This window comes from Osmerus mordax, chromosome 16 (assembly GCF_038355195.1).
Source record: "Osmerus mordax isolate fOsmMor3 chromosome 16, fOsmMor3.pri, whole genome shotgun sequence".
NCBI lineage: Eukaryota > Metazoa > Chordata > Actinopteri > Osmeriformes > Osmeridae > Osmerus > Osmerus mordax.
The window spans coordinates 9,024,286-9,043,469 of record NC_090065.1 but is presented as its reverse complement, the minus strand read 5'-3'; the positions used below and the strand labels follow the sequence as shown (position 1 = coordinate 9,043,469).

Below are 19,184 nucleotides of genomic sequence, written 5' to 3'. Positions count from 1 at the left end.
ATATTTCATAAAAACATCCAAATATTTTTCTTTTAGCTGTAGGCAAGTTCTTAAAACCTATGCAAGTTCAAAATAAATGTGAGATCTAGTGCCGACCGATAAAATACAGAAAACAATGCTACAGATGAGCAGCCAAATAGGCTGTTCCGTTTGGTCTTGTTGGCACCATAATATTTTTACTTGAGCCAAACATCTAGTAGCCTATACCACTATGGAGAGCCTGCAATGATGCCAGCTATTTTTTCAAACAAGAATAAGGGAGTCTGATTAAGTTCATTGAGCTGAGAAATTGAGTTACTGCATTCAATTCTGTCATAATGATTAACACGATCTCATTGAAAGGAGGCAGTCCCTATCAGTCTTACTTCTGGTTATGCATGGTATGGCATATATTTTAATTGAATATTGACATAATATAACCAAAACAATTATTAACTTCCATGATATAAGAAAGTTGACCCATGTATTATTTTCTAAACAATCAGAATTTAGATTATTGTCCTTATCTGCCAACAATCCCAACATCGGAGAAATATGGTTTATTCAGTTGTTTTTAAGGATAATATATACATCACATTGAATCAGGCTACACTCGAATGCCAAACAAGTGCTCATTATATCCTCTTCACCATTTTTATTGAGTGCAGTTATTGTATGCCCAACATTGCCACATGTTAAATAACATGAATAGACTGTCCTGATTTTGCTGACGGAATTCTGTAAAACACATGCTACAGGACCTTTAGGGACCTTTTACGGGACCCTACCTTTAGATTATTACACATGTCTGTTGTGGAGTCAGGATTATAATTGAATTACTGACATTTGATATTTTATCCACCATAGAGAGAGAGAGAGCTAATCTGTTACACAGATGGTGTAACCCAAAACTGAGCATGCTCAAATTACCATAAATTGCATCTGTGTGCTGTTGACAGAGAGTAGGACTTTATTGAGCTTTTCTCCTGACCTTATCATAACCTTTGTTGCATCCAATTCAGTCTGAAAATATCTAAATGTATTGATTTTCAAACGAGAATAGAGACGCACAGATAAAGGGGCCAAACAAGTTTACTGTTCGTTCATCAGAATTAGTTGTTATTTGTGAGAAGTGAAGGTACTGTCAGAAAAATATATTATTTGAATTCACTATCATACCTTTACACTAAATCTATGATTAAAACAAAACACCCACTCCCATCTACAAACACACACACACTGTTCCTAATCCTTATTCCTATTGTATGTATACTAACTAATACTAAGATACTAACTTGTGTCCTTGGGCAAGGCACTTCACCCTACTTGCCTCGGGGGAATGTCCCTGTACTTACTGTAAGTCGCTCTGGATAAAAGTGTCTGCTAAATGACTAAATGTAAATGTAAATGTAACTTTGGACAAAGGTAATAGGGCCAGGAGATGACTAAATAGCACAATGCTGTGTTTTTCAGACTCAAGATCTGTTATAAAGAACACTGGCACTCTCCATGTAGAAGGCTATCAAGAAACAGTGCATAAGTACATTGAATCCCACTGAACCAAGTCAGTCTTGAAGAGCCCTGTTGGGGGCTCAGTAGGCTTGTAATTGTGATTGACTGGCCTGAAGACAGACAGCTAGGCTTTCTCAGACTTAATCAGTTCTTTCAGGTGCACACTATTTCCTTTCCATTTAATGAGTTGGTGAGACTTCATCAAAGATAACATAATACCTGGTACATTATGCAGCATAATCCCTGAAACTGGGACATTCAAATGCTGCAAACTGTGAATGCTCGATGTCACCCTTTATTCTGACCTGTAGAAAGATAGGGTGGACAAATCTGGTATGGATGCAAACAAATTGTTGTTGGAAATGCTTTGATTGGTTCTTTGTCTTTTTTTCCGTTATTTTGCATGGATCCAGTGGCCACTTGAGAATCAAACAGAGGCTCCTGTCAGCTTTGATCATTTAAAGCATCAATAGTGAATTAAATTAGTTTTCAGATTCTTGTCAACAAGGTTTAGAGAACCCATTATGATGATAGATAGGATGACTTACCAACATCTCCCCTTTCTCTCTGCCCCCCTCCAGCTCATTCACTCTCATTTTGTCAGTTACATAAATTCCTACCAAGGGCATATGTTGTTGGCCCTTAAGGCGGCAACAACTGACTGAGAATCGATTAATGATCGAATTCTGCTCCTTACTGGGGAGTAAGGATTAGAAATGACATGCATTCCTTGTAAGCACAAAATAAGAGCTCTTCACGGATATATTCAATGAGGTCTCCAAGGTCTAGAGTGCGTGTGTGTACACACCCATGCATGTGAGTGTGTGTGCGTGCATGTGCAAGTAAAAATTTACTTGCTGATGGTGAGTATTCACAGTTATATATTACATAACATATTGTTTTTCGAGCTATTCACCATATACAGTAGCTTGACAAATTCTGAGAAGGAACACAACTACCGTCCTATTTTATCACTGGCACTCCTTTTTCGTAGGGACAAACATTTTACACTGACCACCTCTCGTTTTTTTGTTCTCTTGAGGAATTGTGTCAGCATAATTCATTTAATGCACATTAACATAATGTAATTTCAAAAATAGCTTGATGCTACAAAGGTTATATATCATACTTTATGGCCTTGCCATGCCTGAGTACCCACCAGCATAGGCAGCAGGAGAGGCCCCAGTAAGTAAATGTTAAAGACACTGAAAGACACTAACACAGGGTGAAGTGGCATAGCACTAAGAGGAGCACCCACAGTAATAATTTACAATGATTCACTTACTCAGACATGCGTGCATGCATGCCCTCCTTATTTTCGGCCTGTGCCTGTCTGTCTGTTTGTCTAACTGCCTGGCAGCCTGTGTGCGTGCCTACCTGCCTGCATGTTTCATGCATGCAGGTCTGTGTGCCTTGTGTTTGTGTGAGTCTATGCAGTCAATCTAGATGCACTGCTTAGATGTGGTGAGAGCTGAATGGGGCACCTTGACACTGTTTCACTGATTACAAATGATGGCACTAAAAACATAATTATAAAACATATCAATTATTATATTTCCTACGTGATAAATTTCACAGACAATTTCACAATGACAAGGACACAAAAACATTACAGTCTTTCCCCCCCCCCACCTGGGGTTTGGTGGAGATCTATTTAATTAAATGTCCTCAAATCCTGACATGTTTCCAGCAAGCTTGGCTCTCTCTCTACGTCTGTCCCGCTAGTCTGGTGAGTTGAGTGCCAGATTTCAAGTCGGCCCAGCTCAGGCTGACAGCAGTGCTAGGAAGAGGAAGCTGTGGATCGAGGGGGACATAACCCCAGGCTGTCAAACCTGCATGCCCTTCAGGTCAGAATGTGAGGCAGAAAAAAGTGACATAAGATCAGATAAAATTAATAAATGATATAAAAAGAAAAGCATAAAGGCACCCACTGTTTTAATTGTGCTGTTTTAACCAAATAACTGAGCATGAAGTCTTATTCACCATGCGGAAACACACACATACTGTAATTCTACAAAGTTACTTGGGGACATACTGTACATTTCAGCAGAGCCTGGGATAGATACTGTGTTCACTAAAATGACAAAAACCTTTTCATATAGTTTTTTCAAAGGTTTGCTCCTAAATCATTCACTGACAACAAACTGTGGTAAACCTCAACCTTGAAGGACCCCAATTTGTCCCTGTCCTCCTCAAGATGTCCAGGAACAACAAAAGATCAGCCAGCCTCTCAGTTTCAACAGTCCTTCATGAAAACATACTTTTCTCATCCAGAAGTTGTTTGTTTTTTCTCTTGCAGAAAAAAGGATGTATGAACCCACATGTCCCTATGATTTTGCCATATTCAATACACACGTTTTAAAACTTTGTTCACAGTCAAACATGACTTGTTTCATGGCTTTTTGACGATCAATTACCTCCAACCCCAAAGCAATCAACCTAGATCTACCATAATAGCTTGAAAAGCATGTCCCCTACTGGACATCCTGTTTTCTGTAGCGAGTCATTTGAAGTTATAACATTTTGCTTGCAGACCATACTGCTTGGTGGGCTCTTCAATCCAGAATTAAATCAGCTTCCTGAATCAGAAAACAGTATGACAGAAGTTTATGCCATCTGGCAATGTTCAGCTACAATGATGTTGATGCAAGTTTAATGGGAATGATTCACACACTTTCTCCATTTGCTGGTTTCAGAACAGATTTTGTCTGTCTTAACCAATATAAGACTTCAGTAAGTGAGTGGTGTAAACTCTGTCTTAAGCTCCTTTGCAAACTGGCCAGATGTCTTATGTGTGGACTCAATTCCACTCACACGATTGTTGGGTTGATTATGAAAAAATATGCAAATGAGAATGGAATGTCTTGACCCATAATAACTGGGCAAGCCAGGGCAACCTCTTTCAAGGCTGGATGCAGGTTGTATGTGTGTTGTTTTCAATCATTTAATATCTAGTTTTGTTTACACTTTCTTTCTCACTCTTTCAAACTCAGACGCCCACACACTCCTCTCTCTGTTATCCCATCTCTTCTCAGCCAGTGCTTGTCTCCAGCCAGGCATTCTGATTTAATTCCAGGAAACCAACCCTAATCTCTTGTCATTTTGCTGTCTGACAAAAATACACTGATTGAATATACAGTACGTTAATTGGATATACGTACATTAATTTATGTAATCGAATGACCTTTGTCTCTGTTCAAGTAAAATCACGAATCCCTTGCACCTACAGTCAGGCACTCGATTGCATAAACCAAAAGACCTCTGGTATGTCGACTACCTCTGATAAAACGTCTACCATGTTGATTCGATTGCCTGCAGATCTTTTCAGTATAGTAGTCAAGTATATTGAACATTTAACACATTCTTTTCTTTTCTGCCTTATCTTTTGCAATAGATTGCTTGATCTTCTTTCGTGGAATAGGCATCAACCTGATCGCTTCTCTTAATCTCTTGATGTAGTCAGATTGCAGAGCAATCAAATCACCATCCAATCAGCGTGGCTGGCACAGTTTTATGGATAATGTAGGTAGTAATGGGAGTTTGCAATGTCTGGAACTGGCAACCTATGTATTATGTACATGTCTTCTGTGATAAGCTTTTGTGAAAGTTAAAGAAAGGCAGGTCGGGTTGTTTACATTCTGACATGCCAATCACTCACAAGCATTTGAAGTGATGTTGAAGAATATGGTTCCATTAAAGTAAGTGACAATCTGTCATGGTTGTCCTTCACTCATCTGAGTCATTTCTGTCACACAGTAGGTCATGTGTCAAATAAGCTCTTTCCTTGTGTTTAGTCACTGACAAATGTAAGTTGTTTATCTTCATGTTTTTAAGCAAATCTTATGCAATGTTTGTAATAGAAGTGTGTTGTTATCCATCCTACTAGTAGCTCTTTTGAGTATGACAATATCCACATTCCTGAATGCATCATATGAAAACTCACACAGTGATGAATAGGCTACATCTTGGAAACAATCCACGGTTTTCATGGTCGTTTTCTTAGTTGAATGCAAACAAGGTATCAGTGTAATGCATGTAGTGATATGCTGCCATCTCCTGTTGAGGAGAAATCACCATGATTATTCTAAGGTCACTGAAGATTTTAATTATTTAACAGGGCTCTCAAATTGTATCAAAAATTTGGCCTGAGATTACCCTGAGATTACCCATGATGTTTCTGATTGGCTGGTTGGGCAGGTTTTCAACTCTGTATAACTCGAGACAACTATCAAATCGGCAGAAATCTCCCCTTGGTATGCCTGCGCCTCGTCCATTAATTGTATATAGCCTGACAATGTCCCTTATTTCTCAGTGTGGGAAATGGTTCATATGCGTGAGAAATACAAGGTGCGGCGTGAGACCGTGAGAAATTGTTGAAATGTGTGAGTCTCACGACGAATGGATTTGAGAGCCCAAGGGCAATACGTATTTTAAATTACTACATAGGTTCAATCAAAATGGTATTTAGGTATGATGGGGCTTATTTGCCACCTTGTATGAATCCACGAATTGGCTTATTTTACATTTCACTGTATTAAAATGTACTGTATTTTTTTCATAATGAAGAGTCATAAAAATATGACTTAAAAAAAGATACTTTTGTTTGTCCTCTGCATTTTGACATGGAACTAAATAATATGATTACGAATTATAAAATATTATACTTCTGTGCATTTCCACAAAGTATTATGCATTATTTGACCTGAAACGTAATGTATACAAATTACACAAACCCTACATATCCCAACATGCTTCTCTCACAGGAAGTGCTTACAACCTTCAAGTTACGTTTTGCAAACAGAAGACAGCATGGCGAATCCAGGTGTAAGTTCTTCTTAACCTATTACACTAATTGTCTCATACATTTCTGGGGGTACAAGTTAGAGATGCTTTGAAATCCACTGTCAATTGGCACGGCCAAAAACGAGTTTATGTCTTAAGTAGACAGTTAAGGGTCCACTACATCAGCTAACATTTGCCAGAGCTGCCTTTACACTACAGTCAGTAGTAGGCTAACAGGCACTTGTTACTCAGTATAGGATAGGGTCCAAAACCAACGTAAGATATCAAATTAAGCCAATTTAACTAGCAACAACATTGAATCAATTTGGGTCAAGTATCTATTGTCGTAGAAAATCAATGGTTTGACCTCCCTTGGAATCTAACGTTGAGTCATTTTGTTCAGAAAGGCATTTCCTCGAGTGATACCGCAGGTGACATAGAATACGGCATTCGAGGTGTCCCCACTCACCGGCTGGCCTTGGTTTGTGTACTGGAAATTGATTTGGATAACTTTTTGTCTCAATAGGGTCTGTTGCAGCAGCTAAGGCATATTGCTAGCAGAATGTCCTCTAGTCCAAGAGGTGCTGGACTTGGTGTCAAACTACTTATTGGGGCAGGAGCACTTGCTTATGGCTTCAAGGAAGCCACATACACAGGTAGCTGTTCTGGCCACTAAGTCTTACATGCTGCGTATAGGTATCGAAAGGGAATTCGAGTTTTTCTATTTCACGGCATATAATGGACTTGGTAGCAGTGCTTTCGCCTTAATGTGTGTGTGTGTGTGTGTGTGTGTGTGTGTGTGTGTGTGTGTGTGTGTGTGTGTGTGTGTGTGTGTGTGTGTGTGTGTGTGTGTGTGTGTGTGTGTGTGTGTGTGTGTGTGTGTGTGTGTGTGTGTGTGTGTGTGTGTGTGTGTGTGTGTGTGTGTGTGTGTGTGTGTGTGTGTGTGTGTGTGTGTGTGTGTGTGTGTGTGTGTGTGTGTGTGTGTGTGTGTGTGTGTGTGTGTGTGTGTGTGTGTGTGTGTGTGTGTGTGTGTGTGTGTGTGTGTGTGTGTGTGTGTGTGTGTGTGTGTGTGTGTGTGTGTGTGTGTGTGTGTGTGTGTGTGTGTGTGTGTGTGTGTGTGTGTGTGTGTGTGTGTGTGTGTGTGTGTGTTTCTGTTTGCTGACTGCATATATTTCAGCTACACTGATACTGAGTGTATGTCAGAAACAAGAGTAAGCGACCCTGTGATAAAAGTCAACTTGTCCTTTTTATCGCCTTGTGGCAAAAGTGGGTTCATTTGTTTTACTACCTGTTGAGACCCAGTACACTCACATTACTTCACATCACCAACATGGTGATGACATATCAAAATCTCTGCCTATGTGCTCATTTAAAGCATGCAGAACACATTGTATTGGCCTTCATATAGATTTCTTGTAGGCCTCATGAATGATTCCATCGGCAGTCATATGCCAAGACTCAGTTGGAATGTTCAATAAGTGAGATTCACTGAGCCTCTTTCCCCAGTGGAAGGTGGCCAGAGGGCTATCGTCTTCAACAGGATTGGTGGGATGCAGATGGACACAGTACTGGCCGAGGGACTACACTTGAGGTAAGTCTATCCATAAATGACCTATCATGACTAAATCCATATTTACAGGTTGTTACAGCCCTTGCAAAGCTGTGGCTGTATAAAAGAGGCTAAATAGTATGATTGTGTGAAGTAACATTTCAGTCTTGTTGACAGGATACCATGGTTTCAGTATCCCATCATATATGACATTAGAGCAAGACCCAGGAAGATATCATCCCTCACTGGAAGCAAGGGTATCTTGAGCTTTGTTGTTTTCTGAAAAGAGACTGGGGGGACTGTGGGATGATCTTAAGCATGCCACAGAAAGTGTTGTTGGGTTTTTTCTCACTGCTTTTTCCTTGATGCGATTATTGTAACCTCAGTGATGCCTGACTCCTTGAACAGAGTGATCAAAACCCAAACTTTTTTGTTGTTGTCTGTGTTGTACTTTTACTTATGTATGTTTTCCTTGGTGTTGGGGTAGCAACTCACTTAGCTTACAGGCCCACAAATTTGTATTACGTAATGTACCCAAATTTCCCCCGGAACAGTATCAAGTCTTACAGCTTGATATAATCAACAACAGGCACAACAATCACTTACAGACCTCTCACAACTGTCGTCCTTGTTTTACCCCCCAGACCTGCAGATGGTGAACATCGCCCTGCGCGTGCTGTCCCGGCCTCTGGCCTCCAACCTGCCCTCCATGTACCAGCAGCTGGGGAAGGACTACGATGAGAGGGTGCTTCCCTCCATCGTCAACGAGGTGCTGAAGAGTGTGGTGGCCAAGTTCAACGCCTCACAGCTCATCACCCAGAGAGCCCAGGTACAGCACTACTATGAAGGGAACTCCAGGCATGGGGTCTAGTATGGGGAACCGTGCCATCTACTGACTCACCATTTTATTAGACAGTATGCCTATGCCCATTTCACATCGGTCTTCAGTCAGAAGTGCACTCTATCTCTTTTCCATCAAGCTAGTTAAATAGCTGTTCACACAGGTTGACTGGGAGGCTCCATGCAGCATGATGTCACTCCCATCTACACAGAATACCACGGTGCTTGTAGACACAGTTACTGATGGCGAGCTATGTATTCTGGTACAGGTGTCTCTGCTCATCAGGCGAGAGCTCTATGAGCGGGCAAAGGACTTCAACATCATCCTTGATGACGTGGCCATCACCGAGCTGAGTTTCAGCAGGGAGTATACTGCTGCAGTGGAGGCCAAGCAAGTCGGTGAGCTCTTCCACGCACACACGTTACTCACCCCTAACTAGACCCCTGTCACTGCCACTAACATGTTAGTACACATTGGGTCAGTGGCCCTGAAGACCCCAAGCACTTCAAACCACATGTGGGGAGGTGATGTGTTCCCACTTGCACTTTGGTGTCCTTGCACCCCCAGCCCAGCAGGAGGCGCAGAGGGCCCAGTTCTACGTGGAGAAAGCCAAGCAGGACCAGAGACAGAAGATCATCCAAGCTGAGGGAGAAGCTCAGGCTGCCAAAATGGTGAGCTCGTTCATCTCTCCTCACCAGCCTCTGTGATGGGCGTCAGAGTACTTGCACTGGCCCGGGCTCTGTTCAGCTCCATCTGAAGTCAACCAATATGTTTAGCTTTAACAGTTTATGTGGACTTCTGTTTTAATTCTCAATTTGTGACAGGTTAGGACCAGGATAAGACCTTTTCGTCACTTACGAGAAAAACAATAGTTATGATTCCATTCTGTGTGAACTGTGGCTATTTGTACCAATCTGCCCTAAAACAATTAACCTAAATCCTTGTCTGAAAGCTTTATCTTTATCTAAATCTTTGTAATTATGAAAACCATTTATCATACTGTAATACAGTATGAACAGCTATCTCTGGCAAGATCAAGAAGATAGAAAGATTGGCAAGCAGTCATTGACACGGTGTTCTCAAAAAGCAGTCTGTCTCCATCAGTTATTTACTCAGCAGAATCTGAGCTGGTCAGTGTTCAGTATGACCACTATGAGCCATCACTGTCACAGAACCTCACTGTCACATCATCAAAAAACCTGTACTGGGTTATTTTTGTGTTTATGCTCAGTAGAAGATTATATGAATGGGAACATTTTGCCCTAATTCACTTTTGCACAACTGAGGAACTTGACTTGAATGTAGCCTTTATGATATAAACAGTGGGAGGGTCGCTGTTGGAATCCAAAGACTTGTAGAACCTGCAAGGAATCTAGAGGTTATATATGTATATTTTTACTTGTTGCTTTGCTTCTTTGTCTGGCAGTTGGGAGAGGCAGTGACAAAGAACCCTGGATACCTGAAACTGCGGAAAATCAGAGCAGCCCAGAACATAGCAAAGACGGTATGACCATTGAATATAGCTGGAGAAAATCAGCAATAGTACTGTTTATCCCTCTAGAACTAGATGGCGCATGATACATTTATGCATTTAGCAGATGCTTTTATCCAAAGCGACTTCCAAGAGAGAGTTTTACAAAATAAAAGCGCATTATGCACATTTCTATGGCAAGAAAAGCACAGTCTACATTACAGGAAAAAAACAATAGTTAAATAAGGTTAAGGCTTTATCGTACGGACAGATGATTGCATAAAACGTATTGTGTTGACGCATGACTTGTAGATTGGTGTGTTTAAAAATAATTCTGCATTTTTTAAGCATTAAACTACAGGTGATAATAGAAACTACTATTATCACCTGTAGTATAGATCAGTTACCAGTAGCACTTGCTTGAAAGTGTCCTTATCATTGTAGCCATAGTTTCTAGCATTTATATACTTTTCTCTCATAGTGATCTCAGTTGTAATGGTTTTAATCAAATGAACCGCAGTTTATATTGTGTATTTCTGTGTTTGATCTCTAGGTGGCGACATCACAGAACAAGGTGTACCTTAGTGCAGACAGCCTGGTTTTGAACCTCCAAGATAACTTGAGCTTCAACAAGTAAGTTCAAAGACTTATTTGCTTTAATATCCCAGCATCTAACGGATACACTTTATAGAATGCACTCATCATTATGTTTAGTGTATAATATAATCCTTATCTTTGACAGACATGATCATAGATGCAAAACTGCACTTTGACAACCACCGCTGTTGGTAGACAAAGATCATTCTAAAACGCACTCTTTCTCTTTCAGTTTGACGTTGCAGAAGTAAAATAAAGCATCTCTGAAGAGTGTATGCATTCCTCATGTCACGTTTGAGCCATCTCTGTGGATCACGTTTCACTCCTTCACTTCAGCAGTGCTGAACACAGGTCCTGAGGGAGACCCATGTTTACAGGTTGTCAGCCCAGATGCTGTCAGTGAATAAGGCCCAATTTGTGTTGTTAAGGACTCATTTCTGGGATCATGTTACAAAAGTAAGCCTGGTTTACCTCAATCATAATTGCCAGGTTTTTATAGATGAACTGAACAAATTTCCTTATTACAGTGCCTCAATATGGTTGGGTTTAAGCAAGGCATCATAATGGCAGTAAATCGAGTGAGTTCTCTCCATCAGTGTTGTCACTACACGCCTGCCTTGAATGAATTAGGTAGTCTCAGAGAACAACCTATTTGGGTCCTTTGTCCTATGAACAAAGGGAATTTACATAATCTATAGTTACCTACATTTGTGCTTTTGTAACAGATGACGTTTTGTCACACAGTTACCGTGTTTCATACTTCTTACATGTCTCAATCTCAGGTAAACAAAGTCCCTTCAAATGCCAATTACTATTTATATCAAGTGTGGAAAAAATGTGCTTGGATTTCTTTATACACAATATTTACCTAAACATACAAACTGTTGTGTGTCTATTATATTTAAGTGTATGTGATTGTTTTTGTGTTTTGTTTTTTGTTTTTTTACAATTGTTTTTTGTAAATCATGTGTCTCTCTGCTTAGCTTTGGAGAGGTTCTCAGTAACATGTTAGTGTCATGACGCGTTCAGGTACTCAGTTAAGTGTTGGAAAAATGTAAAAATAAACCCAATATTTATTTGGAGCACTTCAGCATTCGAGTCACCACTGTAGCGCTTGATCTACTAAACTGTATTAAACCTTGACATGGGGAAAATTGACAGTTTGTTTCTCTGGTCATTACTGTTGTGGCTAGTTTGCTGATGTAATACTCAATATACATTATTAGCCCAATTTCAGATGTGTACTGCCTGGCCAATGTATTTTCTAAACATGATAAAGCCACCATTTTTGGGGAAATAAACATTTGGATTGCATCTTTCATTCATTCTTCTGTTTCTCCATAACTTAACATGAAATTGAATGCATTGTAGACAGAAGTAGGTGAAAGGTCATGATATAAACTGCCTCTGTGCAGACTCGGAGCAATTGCATAAAGCGGGTTATGAACTGCATGGGTGAAATAAATGTACACATGTTTTTGTGGCGATCTATAGCACCAGGCTCCAAAAACAAAAGGCAGACCAGGGATTCATGTGGAGAGCCTAAAGGTCCTATTGTGTATCACAAGGCACTGCCAGCCATCTCACGTTCTCCCTAAAGGTCCTATTGTGTATCAGAAGGCACTGTGCCAGCCAGCTCACATTCTCCCACCAAGGATGTGTGATTGTGCCCTTCTTTGATGGCCAGCATGTCGTGGGGGGGAGGGGGGGGGGCAGCACGGTCATATTGCAGAGATCTTTCTTTTTCCCCCTCTGGCCATCTGGGAGGATGCTAGGTTTAAATATTCATGAAGTGAAGGGGGTTGGGAGAGGGAAGGAGTTTGGGATTGGCTCCCGCCAATTTACCACTCTGAGCCTTAGCCAACCAGGTGTGACTGTATTGTTTGAATGATACAGAGAAGGAAGTTTTATTATATATGAGCTGAGAATTGATGATGTGATGTGAATTCAGGTGTGAAACCCTCCAAAATTCAATAATATAACACTGCTTAAGCTACATCCAATCTGGCTCTTAACTGTCTTCCATGCAAACATCCAACACACTAATGATTGTTAAATATTTAATCACAGCTTATTTTGCGTTAAAGAAATACCAACCCTTTTCACATGCCCTAGTGGTAAGTTACCTCGTCGTTTCATCTCTGTGGTTTCAGTTTGTCTGCAGAGCATCAAGGGTGATTTGCGGAAATGAGCTAATAGGAGGATGGTTACTTTTGCAGCTTGGAGATACTGTAGTGAACTCAAACACATACACAGGACTCCCCTTCCAACCTCACTCTTTCTGCAGCACATAAACAAGGACAGATTACTGTTCAGTTGGTCCATCTCCATGGAAACACTAACCTCACACTGTGACCAGCATTGGGCCAGTCGTCATGGCGATCTTCCGCCACCCTTTGTCGGAGTGCTAGATCTGCCCCGGTCGTTGTAGTGCACTGCAATGCAGTTATATGTCGCGTTTTTCTATGGGGGGGAGTTAAAATTGTTCATTGGTCACGCATTCACATGTCAACTGTCAGTGCCTCTAAAGCAATCCTCCCTTACCTATGTTTGCCTTTTCAATTGTTTCCCCCTGAAGACTGTTAGGGAGACTGCAATCTGACTATAGCCCATTAGCGACCAATGACACTGTCTTTTTTGGGTGTGAACTGACTGCATAGGACTTGCCGGGGTGACAGCTTTACTGGTGTCATAATGTTCTCATAACAGATGGGATGTTGAGATTACTTTTGCACTCTGCTGTGAACTGGTGGCATGTCCTTGCTGATGCCACAGTCCCCAGGGATCCAGAAAAAAGGCCTTTCTTTTCTATTTGTGACAGGTTTTTCACCAGAGAAGGTAATACGGAGTGGACACACTTCAGGCTTATGACAAATCGTTGGCCATCAGGCTTGGGCCGTGGCTGAACAACATTACTACACAGAGCGACCATGTAATGTCAGCATCCAAGTCTCAAGAGAAACAGTCTTTATCAAGTCAAACTCTGATTTCCTGTATCATTTGCAGACGACTAGATTATCGATGATCTGGCATGGTGCTCTGAACATTGAGTTCCCAGCAGGTTTGATAAATATGTGCCACTCGTCGTTGGAGAGGCCCACTTGATTTGCTGAGCAGATTTGGCTAATTAACCTGCTTCTGTTTAATGGTTAGCCTCATTAAAGAGTCTAAGGGGAATAGGAAAATCTTGCCCTAGTTCACAGAACGTTCTTCATGCTTGTTTTCTCATTATCATTTAGAGACCTTTTACCTACCCGCAAAACTTGACTGACTCAGAATGATCATCTTTGCAAGCTTAACATTTTCCAGCAACTTGATTAACTAAACAACTTTAGTCATGAAACAGTCCTTTAAGTTAATTTCAATCATTTTGATCTTTTTGGTACAATTAATCTGGTACAATGCATAAAGTGGAAACATTTATGTAAAAAAAAATGGCCTACATGGTCACTTTTCAAATAAAGAATTTTTATAATAATACTTACATTTCATCATTCACATTGCATTTAGATAAAAGTTCATACAAGCAAGAAAAAAACTACCGTTGAGGTAAATCCAACTATTTTACAAATTCCAGTTCAGGCAGATACATGTGAACCAGAACATGTTGACAGTTCACCTTATAGCCTCAGGTTCATACTTGGCCATGAAATTTGAATCCCTTCTCTTTGTTTGAAGAGTAATTACTATTCTCACACTCAGTTCAATGAGGACAAGCAGAGAGCTATAAACAGCTTAAGGCTAAGTCTTCAGTGCTCCTGTTTCAGCTTCATGATACAGAATGAGGGGAAACTAGAATCTCTTTGTAGAGCTGTTTAAAGTCACCTAGCCCATACTGTTATGGTTGGGCCAGAACAGGCCTCTCACTACTTCCTGTTTCTTTATGCGACTCAGGAAGTAGATATCAATGTTACTCTCTGGAAACCTAAACTCTCTGCCTCTGCAATGTTTTTTTTAATTTGGAAGGCTGATTTAAGTCAAAAGACTGAACTAAAAATGTATAATAAGTATTTTGTGACCTTTTCTGATGACCTACATTGAGCTACTTCCTTGATTGTGTACTAATGTTACTAACCGTCTGCCATTAATGCTTTACAATGCGAAAGGTCTTATTTCCCTAAATTCACCACCTGGTCATGAATAACAAAACAAGTATACCGTAGCTTACTTTCTACTGAGAAAGGAACAGAAAGAGCATAAACAAAATAAACACTGATAGACCTCTTGTAACGGTTGATGGACCGAAACGTCCTTGTTTTTCAAATTTTCGCCTTGAATGTATCTCAGATATTGGCTTTCTTTTCAGAGGGAATGGGAGTGGTTTTTCAAGTTTCCTACAGCAACCACAGTTTCATTTTTGTTTCAACAGCGTTATCTTGTATAGGTGAAGAATAACAGGTTAACACATTGGAATGGGAAATTTGCTCTGATCCCTGTTCCAAAGACCAGTGTTTCCTAGCAGCCTGTATCTCCTCATGTGTGCCTTTGTGTGGAGTGTGAATGTTCGTGTAGTGTGCATGTGTGTGTAGTGTGCATGTGTGTGTAGTGTGTATGTGTGTGGAGTGTGTTTGTGTTTGTTTTCAGGACATAGCCCAGCCCACCCATCACTCTTTATCCACTCCTTGTTCCCGCTTTCCCAAGTCCTCAACCCGCCTCTCTCCATTTTGAGACTTCTTCTCAAGCAAGCCCATGTATGGTATGCGATGGATAAGTAAAGGGGGAGGAGAGAATGGGATGGATATTTCAAATCTCCAGTGAGGAAACGTAACTGGGAGCAACAATTTTTCTGAAATCCATCCGAATTCATATTTTTAGTTGTTATACGCAATTATGCAAGTTTCTGTGTGTGTGTGTGTGTGTGTGTGAGAGAGAGAGAGAGATGGGGTTTGTGTTCAAATTGCTGAATTTTTGTATTTAAAATCATAATATTTAAGATAGCACTATGGAAAATCAAAACATTGAGTTAGGCTATGTGTTATAGATAATTTTTAACTTTTTTGTAATTTCGTTTATCCAACACCATTTTTTATTTATTAATGCTGTCTGTAAAAAGAATAGGCGTTTGAAGAAGCAAAATATTGCTCCGGATCCAGTTCTAGATTGAGATCCGCTCCACATTTCATGTTTATTTTTCAATCCTCGGTTCAGATTTCACTGTCCTTTTCTCCTAGGTCCGCCATTTCACGTTGCTTGAAAGGGGTTTTCGCAAGTCGTGTCATGGAAGAACACATTAAAACGGTCTTTGTTTTCACGGCGACATTTATGCTCGGAAATGTGTCATTTCACTGGCCTAGTGGCCTATAGTCATTTGATCAATGCATTGGTAAAAATGGATAGTAAGCAACATTTAAATATTCCAAAATATATAATTTATGGCATGGATAAAGATAGATGTAATTTAATTTCCCTTAATGCCAAACAAAACCCAAAGGTGCATAAAAGTTGTAATGTGTGCATCTTCTTAACCTGGATACGGAACAACAGTGTACAGACCCCTAATGTAGCCAAGAAAAGGTGGATCTTACACACTTCAGATAATGACCCAAATACCTTTTGATGTAGGAAGGGGTAACAGGCAGAGTAGATTCTAGTTTTAATTCACATCCGTTGAAACATGATATGTATAATATTCTCAAATAAAATCATGGCATGTATGTCTAAATACAGTTAAGTCCAATGTAACAGCCAGCCACAATAGCTACAATACTATGGTGAACTGCCTGAGATATTGGGATAGCTCAAATTTATAAATCTGGAGAAAAAAGGGCTGGTTGGTATACTTTATGTTAATGAAATTTCTTCAAAAGTTTAGGAAGTGCTGAGTAGACCACCAGCCATTTACCTGTCATTGTCATGGATAGAGTTGAGCAAAGTCATGAATAACAATACAAAGGAAAATCATGACTTTGATCGGTAAACCCAGAGAGCCTATAGTCTGCATGATTTGTATACATTGCCAGGTGTATGACCATGGTGGTTGTAAGGTTAACAACGTTACACAAATGGATAGTGTACATTGCGCTCTCTTGAATTTCTATGTAATTTATTATTGGAAAAACTCTATAAATCAGTAACTCTCTTTGCATTTGTTGTGTCAGTACCCTGTCAGAAGAGGTTGTCGTTCATTGTTTTGACTTCCGCATCCTGTTTAGTGGGATGGACAACACTATCATCCTTAATAAGAGATATTTGTGGAGATTTTGTTTTGATCTGGATAATCTCCATGCAATGCAATCTCAACCCCATGAGCCTCACTAAATTCAATGGACGCTAGATGGCAGCAAGTGACCCAAAAGATCGAGTCTTTTTTGAAGTTTTCAAAGAGCAAACATGAAAGGGACCTTCTGAGCCAAAGGCCACCATGTCAATATATTTCAAATCTCCTTCTTTATTTCAGTTGGTTACATATCTGCAGTTGATTAATAATAAAGTAAATATTGCATTTATGAAATTGTAGTGACCTGTAACTTTGTCATATAAATCATTCATTCATGGGAAAGTGATTGGTTTGAAAACACTCTGTAGTATTCAGCCAACTTCTGCCCTCTTTTGACATAGGGAATGTTTGAGGCATTTAACTCAGGTAGCTCTGTGTCTGTCCATTTTTGCATGACGTGCCACATAGAGATTATTGATACGGATTCATTCATTTATGGTACTACATATAGTTTAATCTACATGTACAATATCTTGCCACAAGATGGTGATAAAGTATTGTAACAGCAGGTGAAGTAGTCACCTTTGAAGGCAGGTGGGTTTGCATCAGGCACCCAATCTGGAATTGTTTTGTTTTATTTACTGTATCAAACATGCATCTAAATAAATGTGCCTACTAAAGGGTTAGGACATGTGTAGTCTGTATTTAACCATCTGATCATACAGAATTATTTAAAAGGTAGCTTTTATGATGACTGTTGACAATGTTAAATGTAACAGTCTTGTATTTGTGCAATGTTGTACTGTAATCTTTATTTGTCAAAAAGGATAAAAATATATGTAACTTGGAGAAGTACAGAAAATAAGTCTTCTAAAATCTAATGGTTTGTAATGTTATTTCACTCATCACATAATGAACATGCTATAAATTCTAGTAAACTGGATCAGATATATCTAGCTTGGTGCCCCATCTGTATTAGATAATCTAATTGTAAATCCAGACAAACAAGCTGTAGAGATCAATATTTAAACATATTGTGTAATGGGCCAGGACATAAGACCTGAGAAAGACATCTGCTGTGCTCAACTGGCTACATATGCTTAGAGTGTGTGTGCGCGACATCTGTGTGCCTCTCGAACTATTAATATATGTATGTGTGAGTTTGTGTAGGAGACAGAGAGGGGGGGAGGGGGGGGGGTATAAATAGTATGTCCGGATGGATAGGTTTGAAAATGTGTGAGTGTAGTATCATAGCAAGGTCAGTGATGTTAGACATTCCACCAATAAGCCTCCATTTGACCTTGTGACCTCTGCCCTGAGTTTGATCTAAAGGGCATCGGCTTAGTGTGCTAAACCCCTACAGACAATGTAAAGACAGTAAACCCATTTTATTGACTCTCTTAATCTTTAAAACGTGTTGTTTTAGCAGCTAAGTACTCAATTATATAGTTAGAGCTAAGTACTCAATTATATAGTTAAAGTTAAAAAAATCTATGATTTAATCTGTCATTTTGTTAGGTTCTTCTTGCTAAATAGATAATTTGATACACATATATATAAAGGCTCTCTGACAACAAACTCCATGTACACCACATGAGAACTTAAGCACAGATAATTACTTTTCAAGTCTGTTTAAGTTATTAGGGCGGTATGGGCTCATGTTTTCTAATGAAAGTGAACACAGGAATTAGTCCAAATGCATTATTATTGGAAAATAAAGTGACAGTGTGCCCCAATTGGAACCTTCTCCATTCAGACACAATTACTGATGGACTGTGTGGCCCTGTTGTGTAATTATCCAGCGATATTTTGGACTGGAGCTGCAGCTACTCATGCAGATAAACAATAATGTGCTCTCAAATTCTCTCCGGGAAGTCAGTGTGAATCAACTCCTTAGTGAGCTGGCAGGGAGTTGATTCAGATTCAGAATTGATGAAGATTCAGAAACCCTCTCAAGATGTGGTCAACTCTGTGACTCATTAACAAACTCTCTAAAACCTGAAATCATCAAGTGAGCCATACATGTAACAAACTTTGGAGGGGAAACATTCAAATGAATTCAATAGGTTAGAAAAAATAAACATTCTGGGGCTCATTGGGAAAGAGCGAGCACCACTAAGGTTAAGGCCTTAATGCAGTCCATTTCTTGCAGGTCTTACCCTCTCAAACTTTCTTAATAAAAAAGGAAAAATTATCTATCAAAAAAAGAATTAAAACATAAACCCTTCTACACATCATTCTTACCGCTTAAGACTAACAGGAGAAACTATTCCTGCTGTCTATTGCTTGTCTGTCT

The 19,184-nt window shown here is 39.8% G+C and overlaps 1 protein-coding gene across 1 annotated transcript; it reads left to right on the top strand.

The window, feature by feature from the left end:
* Window positions 1-6,270: 6,270 nt before the first annotated feature.
* phb2a (prohibitin 2a) lies at window positions 6,271-12,018 on the top strand. The gene is made up of 10 exons (XM_067253136.1): window positions 6,271-6,315; window positions 6,800-6,929; window positions 7,780-7,864; window positions 8,000-8,079; window positions 8,467-8,651; window positions 8,932-9,061; window positions 9,231-9,334; window positions 10,090-10,167; window positions 10,688-10,767; window positions 10,964-12,018. The coding sequence occupies exons 1-10, from the start codon at window positions 6,301-6,303 to the stop codon at window positions 10,980-10,982; spliced, it is 906 nt and encodes a 301-aa protein (XP_067109237.1). The 5' UTR covers window positions 6,271-6,300; the 3' UTR covers window positions 10,983-12,018.
* The last annotated feature ends 7,166 nt before the right edge of the window (window positions 12,019-19,184 follow it).

Excerpts from the sequence above, each read along its gene's own strand:
- phb2a (XM_067253136.1), top strand. Across the intron at positions 6,930-7,779 it reads CAAGGAAGCCACATACACAG|TGGAAGGTGGCCAGAGGGCT; the intron begins GTAGCTGTTCTG and ends CTCTTTCCCCAG. Across the intron at positions 10,168-10,687 it reads CCCAGAACATAGCAAAGACG|GTGGCGACATCACAGAACAA; the intron begins GTATGACCATTG and ends TTTGATCTCTAG.